This window comes from Furipterus horrens, unplaced genomic scaffold, assembly GCF_987537825.1.
Source record: "Furipterus horrens unplaced genomic scaffold, mFurHor1.1.pri manual_scaffold_10, whole genome shotgun sequence".
NCBI lineage: Eukaryota > Metazoa > Chordata > Mammalia > Chiroptera > Furipteridae > Furipterus > Furipterus horrens.
This window is the reverse complement of record NW_028327180.1, coordinates 72906917-72919948: the sequence shown is the minus strand read 5'-3', so window position 1 is coordinate 72919948 and position 13032 is coordinate 72906917. Positions and strand designations below refer to the sequence as shown.

General features: G+C 39.0%; 1 protein-coding gene across 18 annotated transcripts in view; it reads left to right on the top strand.

Moving 5' to 3' along the window:
- The window catches only part of LOC150000631 (protocadherin gamma-C4), a 160099-nt gene that overhangs the window by 96465 nt on the left and 50602 nt on the right, over nt 1–13032 (top strand). Inside the window, exon 1 of one of the 18 annotated variants that reach the window (XM_090288141.1) lies at nt 322–3034. The exons of the other annotated variants lie outside the window; for them this stretch is intronic. Coding sequence (XP_090144267.1) covers nt 611–3034 — 2424 coding nt within the window. The 5' untranslated portion in view covers nt 322–610. Of the gene's footprint in view, nt 1–321; nt 3035–13032 lie in introns of those variants that run through there. 18 annotated transcript variants of the gene reach the window in all.

The following is a 13032-nucleotide window of genomic DNA, read 5'->3' as shown; positions in this document are numbered from 1 at the left end:
CTTATTCTAATATGTGATTTTGTGACATGGAAAACTCCTAGGGCGATGTCTCATAATAAGTAGTTGGAGGGTATTGGTGATGTCAAAGCATGTGCACTAAAATTAAGAATAAAATTACTGTGTATAGAAATTCCAAATTCATTTAAAAACTCATTGGGAAAATAGGAATATGTCTACAACTACAGAAAATAATCTCAAGAAAGTGGCTCTGTGTGAAACATTTCAGGGAAATAAAAAGAAGCTCCCTGTAGTTTCAACTGAAACAAGTATCATCTTCACTTCCAGCCCTGTTTGAAGAACAGTAGGTGGAGCCATTTGAGGTAAGAAAACCAAGAGGCTTTTCCAGGAGTTCAAGATTGTGCAATATTTGGTTAGGACTCTGAGCGCCGCTGTTGACCAATCAGGGAGAGAAAAGCAGAGAGATCCTGCTTGCAGTGGACGCGCGCCCGAGCACAAAGCACATACAGAACTAACCCTCTTCTCCTGGACTGTGAGGAAACTGAACGGCGGAGCTCTGGTGCCCCAGCTGACCGATTTTAAGGACCAAAGTGCTGATCCTGACTTCAGCGATCGAAGGAAGAATTGGAAATAACCCTCCAGGAAAGTGACAATGACTCCTGCGCAACTGCACCAGGACTGCAAAGGGCTGGTCCTGCTGGGAGTTCTCCTGGGGATTCTTGGGGAAACGCGATGCACCCAAATCCACTATTCAGTTCCTGAGGAACTTGAGAAAGGCTCTAGGGTGGGCAACATCGCCAAGGATCTGGGGCTGGAGCCCCGGGAACTGGAGGAGCGTGGAGTCCGCATCGTCTCCGCAGGTAGGACGCAGCTCTTTGCTCTGAACCCGAAAAGTGGCAGCTTGGTCACCGCGGACAGAATAGACCGGGAGGAGCTCTGTATGGGGGCCATAAAGTGTCAACTAAATCTGGAGATCCTGATGGCGGATAAAGTGAAAATATACGGGGTGGTGGTAGAAGTGAGGGACATTAATGATAATGCCCCCTATTTCCGGGAAGGTGAATTAGAAATAAAAATGAGTGAACACGCAGCCACTGGGATGCGGTTCCCCCTTCCCCGCGCTTGGGATCCGGATATCGGGAAGAATTCTCTCCAGAGCTACGAGCTCAGTAGTAATACTCACTTCTCCCTGGAGGTGCAAAGTGGAGCGGATGATAACAAATACCCGGAATTGGTGCTGGAGCGCGCCCTGGACCGCGAGGAAAAGGCGGTTCACCACCTGGTTCTCTTGGCCTCGGACGGAGGCGACCCAGTGCTCACTGGCACCGCGCGCATCCGCGTGACGGTCCTTGATGCGAACGACAATGCACCAGCATTTGCTCAGTCAGAATACAGGGTGAGCGTTCCGGAGAATGTGGCCGTGGGCACTACCCTGCTTCTGGTAAACGCCACCGACTCTGACGAAGGAGCCAATGCGGAAGTGATGTATTCCTTCCGGTATGTGGACGACAAGGCGGCCCAACTTTTCGAGCTAAATTGTAATTTAGGGGCGATTTCAACAATAGGCAAGCTGAATCACGAAGAATCAGGATTCTATGAGATGGAAGTGCAAGCAACGGACAACGCAGGGTATTCTGCAAGAGCCAAAGTCCTTATCACAGTTTTGGATGTGAATGACAATGCCCCTGAAATACTTGTCACTTCTCTCTCCAGCTCCATTCTGGAAAATTCTCCCAGAGGGACGTTAATTGCCCTTTTAAATGTAAATGATCAAGACTCTAGGGAAAACGGACAAGTGATCTGTTTCATCCAAGGGAATCTGCCCTTTAAATTAGAAAAGTCTTATGGAAATTACTATAGTTTAGTGACAGACACACTCCTAGACAGAGAACTGGTTCCTAGCTACAACATCACGGTGAGCGCCACTGACCAAGGAAGTCCACCCCTGTCCACAAAAACTCACATTTCACTTAATGTAGCAGACACCAACGACAACCCGCCTGCCTTCTCTCATGCCTCCTACACCGCCTATATCCCAGAGAACAACCCCAGAGGCATCTCCATAGTCTCTGTGACCGCCTATGACCCTGACTATGGAGAGAACGCCCAGGTCACTTACTCCCTGGTTGAGGACACCTTCCACGGAGTTCCCCTGTCCTCCTACATCTCTATCAACTCGGACACGGGGGTTCTATATGCTCTGTGCTCCTTCGACTATGAGCAGCTCCAAGACCTGCATCTACAAGTGATGGCGCAGGACAGTGGGGACCCTCCGCTCAGCAGCAATGTGTCACTGAGCCTGTTTGTACTGGACCACAATGACAACACGCCAGAGATCTTATACCCTGCCCTCCCCACTGATGGTTCCACCGGTGTGGAGCTGGCACCCCGCTCAGCAGAACCTGGCTACCTGGTGACCAAGGTGGTGGCAGTGGACAGAGACTCAGGCCAGAATGCCTGGCTATCCTACCGTCTGCTCAAGGCCAGCGAGCCAGGGCTCTTCGTGGTGGGGCTGCACACGGGTGAGGTGCGCACTGCACGTGCCATGCAGGACAGAGACTCGCTCAAGCAGAGCCTGGTGGTGGCGGTCCAGGACCATGGCCAGCCCCCACTCTCAGCCACCGTCACCCTCACTGTGGCTGTGGCTGACAGCATCCCAGAGGTCCTGGCTGACCTGAGCAGTCTTGAGCCCTCCGCCAACCCTGACGACTCCAGCCTCACACTGTACCTGGTGGTGGCAGTGGCTGCTGTCTCCTGTGTCTTTCTCGCCTTTGTCATCATGCTGCTGGTGCTCAGGCTGAGGCGCTGGCATAAGTCACATCTGCTCCAGGCTTCAGGAGGGAGGTTGGCAAGCATACCCGCCTCGCACTTTGTGGGTATGGATGGGGTGCAGGCATTTCTGCAGACCTATTCCCACGAGGTGTCCCTCACTGCGGACTCGGGGAAGAGTCACCTGATCTTCCCACAGCCCAACTATGCAGACACGCTCATCAGCCAGGAGAGCTGTGAGAAAAGTGAGCCTCTTTTGCTGCCAGGTGATTTGGTGTTTTCTAAAGATAACTATACATTAATTCAGGTGAGTTAGTATCAAATATTCTTCTCTTAGCTTTGAGCAAAGTATCTCTTATTGTAGGTAATAAGTATATATTCGGCATTTATAAAGCAGGCACCAATAAAATTTTGTATATGTGGCAGACACCAATGACAATCCGGCCACTTTCCTTCAGGCCTTCCCTCATGCTTTTTGATAACAAATTTTCATGTATTTTTATATGTTATATATAAATATATATGTGTGTATTCACTTTATAAAGCACTTGTTAATAGTGTCTAGTTTTTCTAATTTAATTTACAACCTATAAAAATCTTCCTGCTTTTAATTAGTCTTCTTTTCCACTGGCCTTGCAACATTTTTATGTTGAACGTCTGATGACAGTTTGTTTGTTAAGAACACAAATTCTTCCAGAGGGGATAAATCTAATTTGATTAAAATGATATTTTAAATCAATCGGTATTAATAAAGTGACGTCAACTACACATTGAATGGCTAAAAAGTTCATGAAGTGCTTTCCGTTTCCTTTGAAGTGCAATGGTTCCTTCTGGTCATTAGGGAAACACAGTTAGACTTTCTCAGTGTCCTCAGTCATTTCATGGTTTCAAATCATTCCTGAAGTTCCAAATATGGCAAATTAATTTCTTACACACTTGAAACTTTCTCACTGAAATATGTGAACGGTATAATTGTTCTCATGAGGAAAAACTGAAGAGGTGATTTTTTTTTCACCCCCATTAGAGCTTTTGGGAATAAATGTCTATATGTGTTTCCAGGTTAGATATGTCTTTTGCCCATTTTATCCACATTGATGATTTTAATGATGACTTTATGGAACACTCAGAGTTAACAAATTGTGTTTTGAGCGCATTTTTTGGTACCTTGTTAAATTTGCAGTAATTCTCTTTTTTTATGTTAAATTTCCCACAACTTTCACACACATGGAAAATTTTCTGGAACGTGCACAGATTCTGTTTCCTGAGAACCTTATGCTTATTGTAGCATGTTGAAAAGAAATTGAATGCTGAAGTACATTATTCATGAGAAAGAATTGCTGGAACCTGTGAGAAGCCTGGTTTCTTTCGGTGAATTGTGTTGTAAGGTAGGGAATCATAACATCCTAATTATTTTCTTTATTCTTGCCTATCTACTTTCAGAAATACAATAGTTAATTAAAACCTAGACTTATAAAAGAGATTGAAAACCATTTAGAGACTGAAAGATAATCCAATGGGCCTAAAATCAGACAGGTTTCTTAACAATATCAAGGGGAATAGAGGGCAATGTCACTATTGTTGTTTTGTAAAAACTATCAACGTGTTTATCACAAGGTCAATTTTCATATAGTGGTCAATTCCAAAGGAAATACAGAACATACAACAAAAATTATTTGGGAGGCTAACCTAGTATTGTCCAAATATACTGACTTCCATTAATTTAACCTGCTTTAGTGATAATCATTAAGAGCTAGGGCAATGAATAATCATAACCCATAGGCTATATCCCAGATATCAGAAATCTTAACTATGCTTCCAATGTGAGCTAAATAGACTTCATTAAATGGTTGTTGAATGAATGAATGAACAAATGTACAGTAGTCCCTCTCTATATCGCAGTTCACTTGTCGTGGCCTCACTGTATCGCGGGATTTTTAAAAATATTATATTTAATTATCTATCGCGGGTTTTTCACTATATTGTGGGATTTTGCAGTACTGTATATGAATGTTGTTAAAGTTACGTAGGTTTAAGAGTGTAGAATATGTTTAAGAACATAAGTAGTGTTTATGAAAGTATGGGAAAGGTTAATAAGAGACTGGGAATGGTTTATAAGTGTGTGGGAAGGGTTTATAAAGCCTTAAATATATATATATATATACATAAATACTAAAATAAATGTAAGGTTCCTACTTCGTGGATTTTCACCTGTCACGGGGGGGTCTAGAACGTAATACAAGCGATAAGTGAGGGAATACTGTATGTGCTGTGGGGATTACCTGATATCAGTATTCTAAAATGTAGTATGATAGAAAAATAGCTTTGCAACAAGGTAACTCCTAATTGTGTGACCTTTGACAGGTTATTTAATCTCTTTCAGCTTCAGAAAAATAGGGATAACAATATATAATTTGAAAAACTATGGTGAGGCCTAGTGATAACACATCACTGGTTCATAACATGCTTCATAGATAATATGTACTGAATTAACAGTAGCCACTTTTTACATTGTTCATGGAAAAAAAGGAGTCATGCTTTCATTGTCAGCACACTTAACATTCTGTTAAGTAATAATGATTTGTGTGCCTCTCCAGACGGTGCAGTGGGTACCTGTGGGTAGAAGTGAAACTGTTCTAAAATTGTTATGAAAGCTAATTTAAAAATCGTAAGTGCCGAGAAACATTTTTTTTTTTAAATTGAGAAGCCCGTATTTGCAGACATAAAAGTTGGGGAAAGAGTCTTTTGCATGAGACAATTTTATGAGTGTTAATTTTTCTCTGTCTGAACCATAGTGTAACCTAAACAAGGATCCCATTATTCAAAGGATCCATTTATCCAAATAGGATTGCTAGGATGATTTAACTGGAAAATGGGTCATCGAAATCTGAAAAGTGGAGTTTATTTGGTTTGGACTGTGAGAGTTTAAGCTAATGGCTATGCAAAATATCGATCTTAGCTTTAGGATATTCATTGATAATTTAGATTAGATAATTAGTATATTTGTTGATCAATATTTTTGATAGGTTTGGAGATTTATATTTCTTCTGGTTCCAGCAATAAAATTATGTCAAGGACTTTTCTTATCTTCCTATGCTTCACTTTAAGTGAAGAAAGTGGAGACTTACCTGTAAGTAACAGAATGGACCCGAAGAAGGTGTGCCTACATATTATAGTTTGTATCATATGTTTAGAAACAGTAGCTGAAAATCCCTGGATTGTTTTTCATATAATATAAATACCCAATATGTAAATGATAATATCCCCTGGTTTGGCAGGAGTATTACCGAGTTAAATATGTGAATTGACCCAGCCTGGATCAAGATTTTCAGTAGAATCTACAGAAGGTCCTGATATTGGAAGCAATTCCTTCATAAAATTACCACTTTGGCAGCAACTCTACATTTGTATTCAAAGTAAAAGAAAACAAAAGTAGAAACAAGCACATTGAACTCGTGTTAAAGAAGTTACTAGACCTGGAAAACCAAAGCCTGTGTCACTTACTCCCGTCAGCATTAGATGGTGAGGCCCACCCAGAAGCAATGCAATTACAACACTCCCACCCCTCATTTTAGTCAAAATGTACACAGGGCCAGCCTTTGAGAAGCCACGCCTTGGCACCTCCATGGTGAGGGTGAGGCCCACTAACATGAACGAAAGCCTCAAAATGGAAATCAAGTATGCCTTTGCAGCCCAGATTACCCATATCCAGCTTGGCCTTGATCACCAGAGTGGAGAAATAAAAACCTTAAGTACGTTGGACTACAAAAAGATTACCTGGCTGCTGTGGCTCAGTGGATTGAGCGTTGGCCTGCGAGCCAAGTGTCGATAGTTCGATTCCCAGTCAGGGCACATGACTAGGTTGTACGTCAGGTCCCCAGTTGGGGGCGCGAGTGAGAGGCAACCACACAGTGATGTTTCTCTCCCTCTCTTTCTCCCTTCCCCTCTCTCTAAAAATAAAATAGACAAACAAACAAATTATCTAAATTAAAAAAAAAAAAGGTCACACAGTGTGACTCCATTAAAAAATATATATTAAAAAATATTCCACAGTTTTGGAAGCAAGAAACAGGGGAGAACCATTTGCCCAGTGTAGCTGAGATCAAAATTCTAGATGTTAATGACAAAATCCTAGAGGTGATTTTTACTTCTATTTCTACAATGATTTCTGAAGATTCTGCACCTTGGCCAGTAATCAGTCTGTTTAAAACACAGGATCTGGATTTGGGGGAAAATGGGGAAGTACAAGAAAATGTATCTTTCACAATGTAATCTTCCATGAATAATTAGTACAAGCTTGTAACAGATGTGGTCTGAACCTGGAGTAGACCCTGGAGTACAATGTCACCATCATGACCACTGACAAAAGCAAGCATCTCCTCTCTTTCCCAACAGAAGCGTCATCTTACGCATTGGTGACACCAGCAACAGTGTGCCAGTTTTCACCAGGCCTGTCATGTGATCTACATGGTCGAGAACAACCCTCCTGATGCCTCCATTGCATGAGTCTGCATCTCATATTCCAACATGGGACCTACCAGCTATCTGCCCTACTCCTCCATGGCTAATTCTAATACCTTAAGTGAATTTTAACTAGCACAGAATGCTGGATAGGGACTGTTCCTTGTAATCAGGTCACTGTACAAATGGATTCAAATAATGTTAGCATAGCTCATCACTGAACTTGCAGTTTACAAAAACTTCAAAAATTATAGAATAACATTTGCTTATAAAATCCCCCATATCACTGTCAGTGATTTAGAAACTTGAAATCTAAAATATACCAAAAAATAAAAAGGAAACAGTTACTTTTGGGAAGAGAAATTAGGTAAAGTAGAAAATATAGAAAATGAAAAGAATGAAAGGAAAATTACTGGTCAGTCAAGAGAAAGAGAATATTAGTAGTAAGATGCATAAAAGTGTGTCTGATTGGTTAGTCATGGTAGAGTTCCTTATTGGCATAGATTCTGTTGTCCATCTAAGCTATGTTAATTTTATTATAAATGCTACCTGGATGTTAGTCTCTAAAAAGGATTCAGCAAATCAGATAACTTGGCATCTTCAATCTGGATTGCTAAAGTTTGGAAACCAAGAATAGACAAGCATTTCCACAGATATGTGTCACTGGCATGGATTGGCTGTATCTTGTGTAATACTTGCTCTAGCAGTATATTAGGGAGGCAGTGAATATTCCTGGTGAGCAAAAGGCACTTATTTGATGCCTATTGACTTTTCTATTTACCTTATTTAAAATTGACTTTTACATGTGGTATGAGGTAGCAATTCAAAGAGGTAACGGTCAAGGTTCTATTTTCCCATATGGATGCCCAGTTTTTGCAGCATCACTTGTTTTAAAGATTTTCTTTTTCCTATTGAATAGTTTTGGCACACTTGTTGAAAATAATCTGATTGATATATGTGGGTCTATTTCTAGTCTCTATCATGTGCCATTGACCTATTTGTCTTCTATTTGTCTATCCTTTTGTTTTGATTATTGTAGCTTTATAGTAAGTCTTGAAGACAGGTAGGTAGTCTTCCAATTTTTTTTAACATTGTTTGGGCTACTCTTGATTCTTTGTCTTTCCAAATAAGTTAAAATAATCTTGTCACTTTCCAGAGGTGAAAAACCTGTGCTGGTTTTGAATGGGATTGCCTTGAACCTATACACTCATTGGAGGAGGGGTCATCTCAACAATATTGAGACTTTCAATACATAAGAATGGTATATATTTCCATTTACTTAGGTCTTCTTTAACCTCTGTCAGCAATGTTTTATAGTCTTCTGTGTAGGGGTCTTGAATATCTTTCATTAAATTATTCCTACATACTTGATGGTTTCGGATGTTACCATAAATTGCATTTTTATTTTATTCTCTGATTGTTGATTGCTAATTTACAGAAAAACTAATTAACTTTTGTATATTTCATAAGCTCTTGAAAAACAAGAGGTGCAGGGTGTTCTGTTCCTATACTGTATGAGAATATCAAGTAAGAGGATATAGCCTAAGCTTAAACCACCTCTGCATAAGTTCAGGCTTCCATTCTCTGCAGTGTATAGGTTTGAAGAACCCACCCAAAGACAAGAGCCTACCCCAAGTCAAATAGTGGGTGGTTCATTCATGCATTTATATAACAAATGTTTATTGACTCTCTGCTTTATGCAAGGTACTGTCCTAGGTGTCAAGAATGCAGCGATAAACAAGGCAGATACAATTCCCGCCTTACTGGGTCCCCATTCTAAGATATGGTCTTTTACAAGGCTGATAAATGCCACCAACGAGAAAAACAATGATGCTAAGACAGTTTGCAATAGGAAGGGCTACCACAGTCCAAAGTGTCAGAGAAGACTTCTTCTAGGAAGTGATATTTAGAGTGAGATCTGAAAGATAAGTAGAAGTTAGCTAGGTAACAAGGGGATTAAAAAAGAAGATGTCAGGCAAAAGGACTAGCATGTGTAAAGGTCCTAAAAAAGAAAAGGTGAGCAACTGAAAAAGGCTAGGGAGGCTAGATATGGAAAAGATGTAGAGCCTTGTAAACCATATTAAATATTCTGGATTTTATTCTAGGTACCCTTATACTTAGGAGCTGTTGAAAGGTTTTAAACATGGCAGTGACAAGAAATGATTTGAACTTTTTTTTTTAAGATTACTCTGGCTGCTGTGTGGTGACTTGATATATGAAGGTTATAAATGGAAGTAGGGAGAACAGATGGGAGACTATGGCAATGTTCCTGGTAAGAAACAGGACTGGAATGTATTAAAAGGAAGGCAGTGGATATAGAAATAAATGGATAGATTGGAGATATATTTAAGAAATCAACTCAGCAAGACAATAATGGAACGGTTGGAATGTAAACTCCATGAGGGCAGTGACTCGTGTTTATTATATTTCTCAGTGTCACTTATTATATTCCTTGAGATCGTTGCCCGGCAAGTGGTAGATCCTCAATAAAATATCTTTGACTGAAAAAATACAATGTATAAAAGAGAAGAGGGATTGAGTCATTTCCAGGTTTCTGAATTGAGGGACTGGATGGACAAAAGTATCATTTTGTAAGCTGCAGAAGACTAGTGAAGGATAGATTTCAGAAAAATCATGAGTTGTGGTCTGCATTTTTTTACTCTGATCTCTTCCATTATGATAATCTATTCAGATGGGTAGAATCTTAACAGGTTGATCATGATAAGCTTCTCAATAGCTCTAGAATGGGATGTTTTGGAGCTAATGGCAGAGCTACCTGTGTTTTATTTTTCTTCCTGATCTCGTTTTCACTATTAGAAACATCTAGCGCATGAAGAACCTCACTGTTTCTAATTCGTATTCACTCCACTCTTCAGACTGGTCTTGGTGCCCAGTTCTTTTTTTGCCTCTGGAATTCTGTTTGGGTTAAAACTTATTAGGCTGTTTTAATTTGTTGTTATTTAATTTTCTTTTGCTTGATTATATGTTTTCCATGGAAAAATTTTAGCTCAGTTTTCCTCCATCATTTGTTTTTGGCTTACAAACAGTAAAATATTAGCTAAGGAATGCTTAGGATAAAAGATACATAGCAATAATAATAAAATCGTTGGAAGATTGTGTGAGGGGGGACCCCCAAAAAACAGAATTTATTTATTTAAAAACTGTATATTTATTCTTACATGTTTAAACTTCAGTCACCTTCAAAGTACTCTCCACTTGATGCAATACACCTGTTGAGACGGTTTGCCCACTGCTCAAAACAGTTTTTGAATATGTCGATTTTTCTGCCTTTTAGTGCTGTCATTTTTTGTTTCACCTCTTCTAGGTTGGCAAAACGTCTTCCTTTGAGGACTATTTTCATCTGGAGAAACAAAAAAACAATTGCTTATCATGAGATAGGGAGACTAGGGAGAGTAGGGCATGGGGGGTCATGTTGTTTTTGGTCAAAAACTGCTGAACACTCAGTGCAGTGTGGGCAGGTATGCTAGTAAAACATCCATCATGAATGGACTAGTGTGTTGAAAGAGTCTTCAAAAAATTCTCTGAAGCCAAACTCAACTTCTCACAATAACACCAGCTGGTACACTGATACGGATGGGTTCCTGGAACACTCACTTAGTCGGGGGAAATACTACAAGGGGCCTGCCCTCCAAAAGATAGTTCCAGAGTTTTTTTGGGGGGTCTCCATTGTATACCCATACAGTCCTATAGAGTCTTCAGTAACCATATTAAAAAAACACTACTTTTTCTTTTATGACTTTCATGTGATATATATTTGCTTTTGCATCAATGTGTTAGCTCTGTCTACCCAACAAGAATATGAGCTCCTTGATGACAAAGATTTATTTATCTTTTCATGCTACATTTTTAAGGCCTGAAACAGCGCTTGATGCCGTTAAGCTCTAAATACATATTTCTTGCCCTGGCTGGTGTGGCTCAGTGGGTTGAGTGCCAGCCTGAGAACCTAAGAGTTGCTGGTTCGATTCCCAGTCAGGGTACATGCCTGGGATGCAGGCCAGGTCCAGAGTTGGGAGCACATGAGAGGCAACCACACATTGATACTTCTCTCTTTCTCCCTCTCTCTAAAAGTAAATAAATAAAGTCTTACAAATATAAATATTTCTTGAATGAATTAACAGTAATTAAGCACTTTGAAACCAGTAGTATGGTGGAACTTCTATCATATCTACCAAATGATGGTAGAACTTCTTTTCCCCAAGGGGGAATAGACCTTTTCCATGTTTTGATAGAGAGGTGGATAATATGGATGTATACATTTTCCAAAACTCACTGAATTCACTGTATGAAAACAATACTTCAATTTAAAAAGGTATTTAAGAAAATAGAACATCATATTTCCCCCCTACACTCTCATCTTGCTTCCAGACTCATCCCCAAGAGGTCACTACTGTTAATATCTTATTATTCCAAGCATTTTTGTATATGTAAATGTTTGTGTGCTTTTTTTGGTACAACAGGGATCATTTTATAGTATATACACTGTTCTTCAACTCGCTTTCCACAGTTAATATCTCAGGGACATCTTTTCATTTGAGTCCTTATAGGTCTGCCATCTACCTCAATCTTAGTAATTTTCTTTTATTTTTTTATTTTAGGATAGGAAACAATTTACATGATTCAAAAATCAGAACTATGTAATAGATATATATTATCTCATTCCCATTCCTGTCCAACTCCTATTGCACCTCTGTTTCCTCCTACTTCCTGTATGTAAACATTTTGTTGATTTCTTAAGTATTCTTCCAGCATTTCTTTATGCAAATATGGGCAAATGTGGATATATGTTCTTATTTTCCCACTTTTCTTACAAAAAAGATACACTGTTCTATATCTTGCTTTCTTCACTCTACAATGTACCTTTTAAAAATTTTTCCATATTAATACAAAAGAAAGCTATATTTTAAAAAACTGCCTAATATTCTGCTGTGATATTAATCAGTCTCCTGGTTAATTAATTGATCCTTGCATTGTTTCCAATTGTTGATTATTACAAACAACTGCATTTAATAGCCTTGTATCTACATTATTTTATACATATGCAGTATATCTTTGGGATGAATTCCCAGAAGTGAAATTGCTGGGTCAAAGAGAAAATAGGTTTGTAATTTTGATAGATGCCCTCACAGCAAGTTTTCTTTTTAACTTTCTATTTTGAAAAGATTTCAAATTTATAGAAGGGTTGCAAGAATTGTACATAGAACTATATACACTTCACTCAGATTCACTATTGTTAATATTTTGTACTTTGCTACATTTTCTTTATCATTTCTCTCCTTTTCATTCTTTTTATCATTTTCATACATATTTGTGTTGTTTAAACATAAGTGTATAAGTATGTGTGTGTACACACATGTAATGTTTTTATAAACCATTTGAGAGTAAGTGGTAAGCATCAGGTCTCATTAATCCTAAACACTTAATTGTATATTTCTATAGAACAAGGATATTCTTTTATGTAACTGAATTTCAATAATGAAGATCAAGAAGTTTAACATGGGTACAATATGATTACCTATAGTCCATAGTAAAATTTTACTAATCCTTTGGAGTAATTTTTTCAAGTCCAGGATCACATATGTGATGTCTCTTTAGTTAACTTTAATCTAAAAGAGTTCCTCAGCCTTTCTTTGTCTTTTATAACATTGATATTTTTAAAAGACTATAAACCATTTTTTAGGAATACCCTTAATTTGGTTTGTTTTATGCTTCCTTGTGATTTTGTGTAAACTAGACATTTTTAGTAGTATATTAGTTATCTATTGTTGTGTAACAAATTACCCTAAAACTTAGTAGCTTAACACAACAATCATCTCATACGTTTTGTGG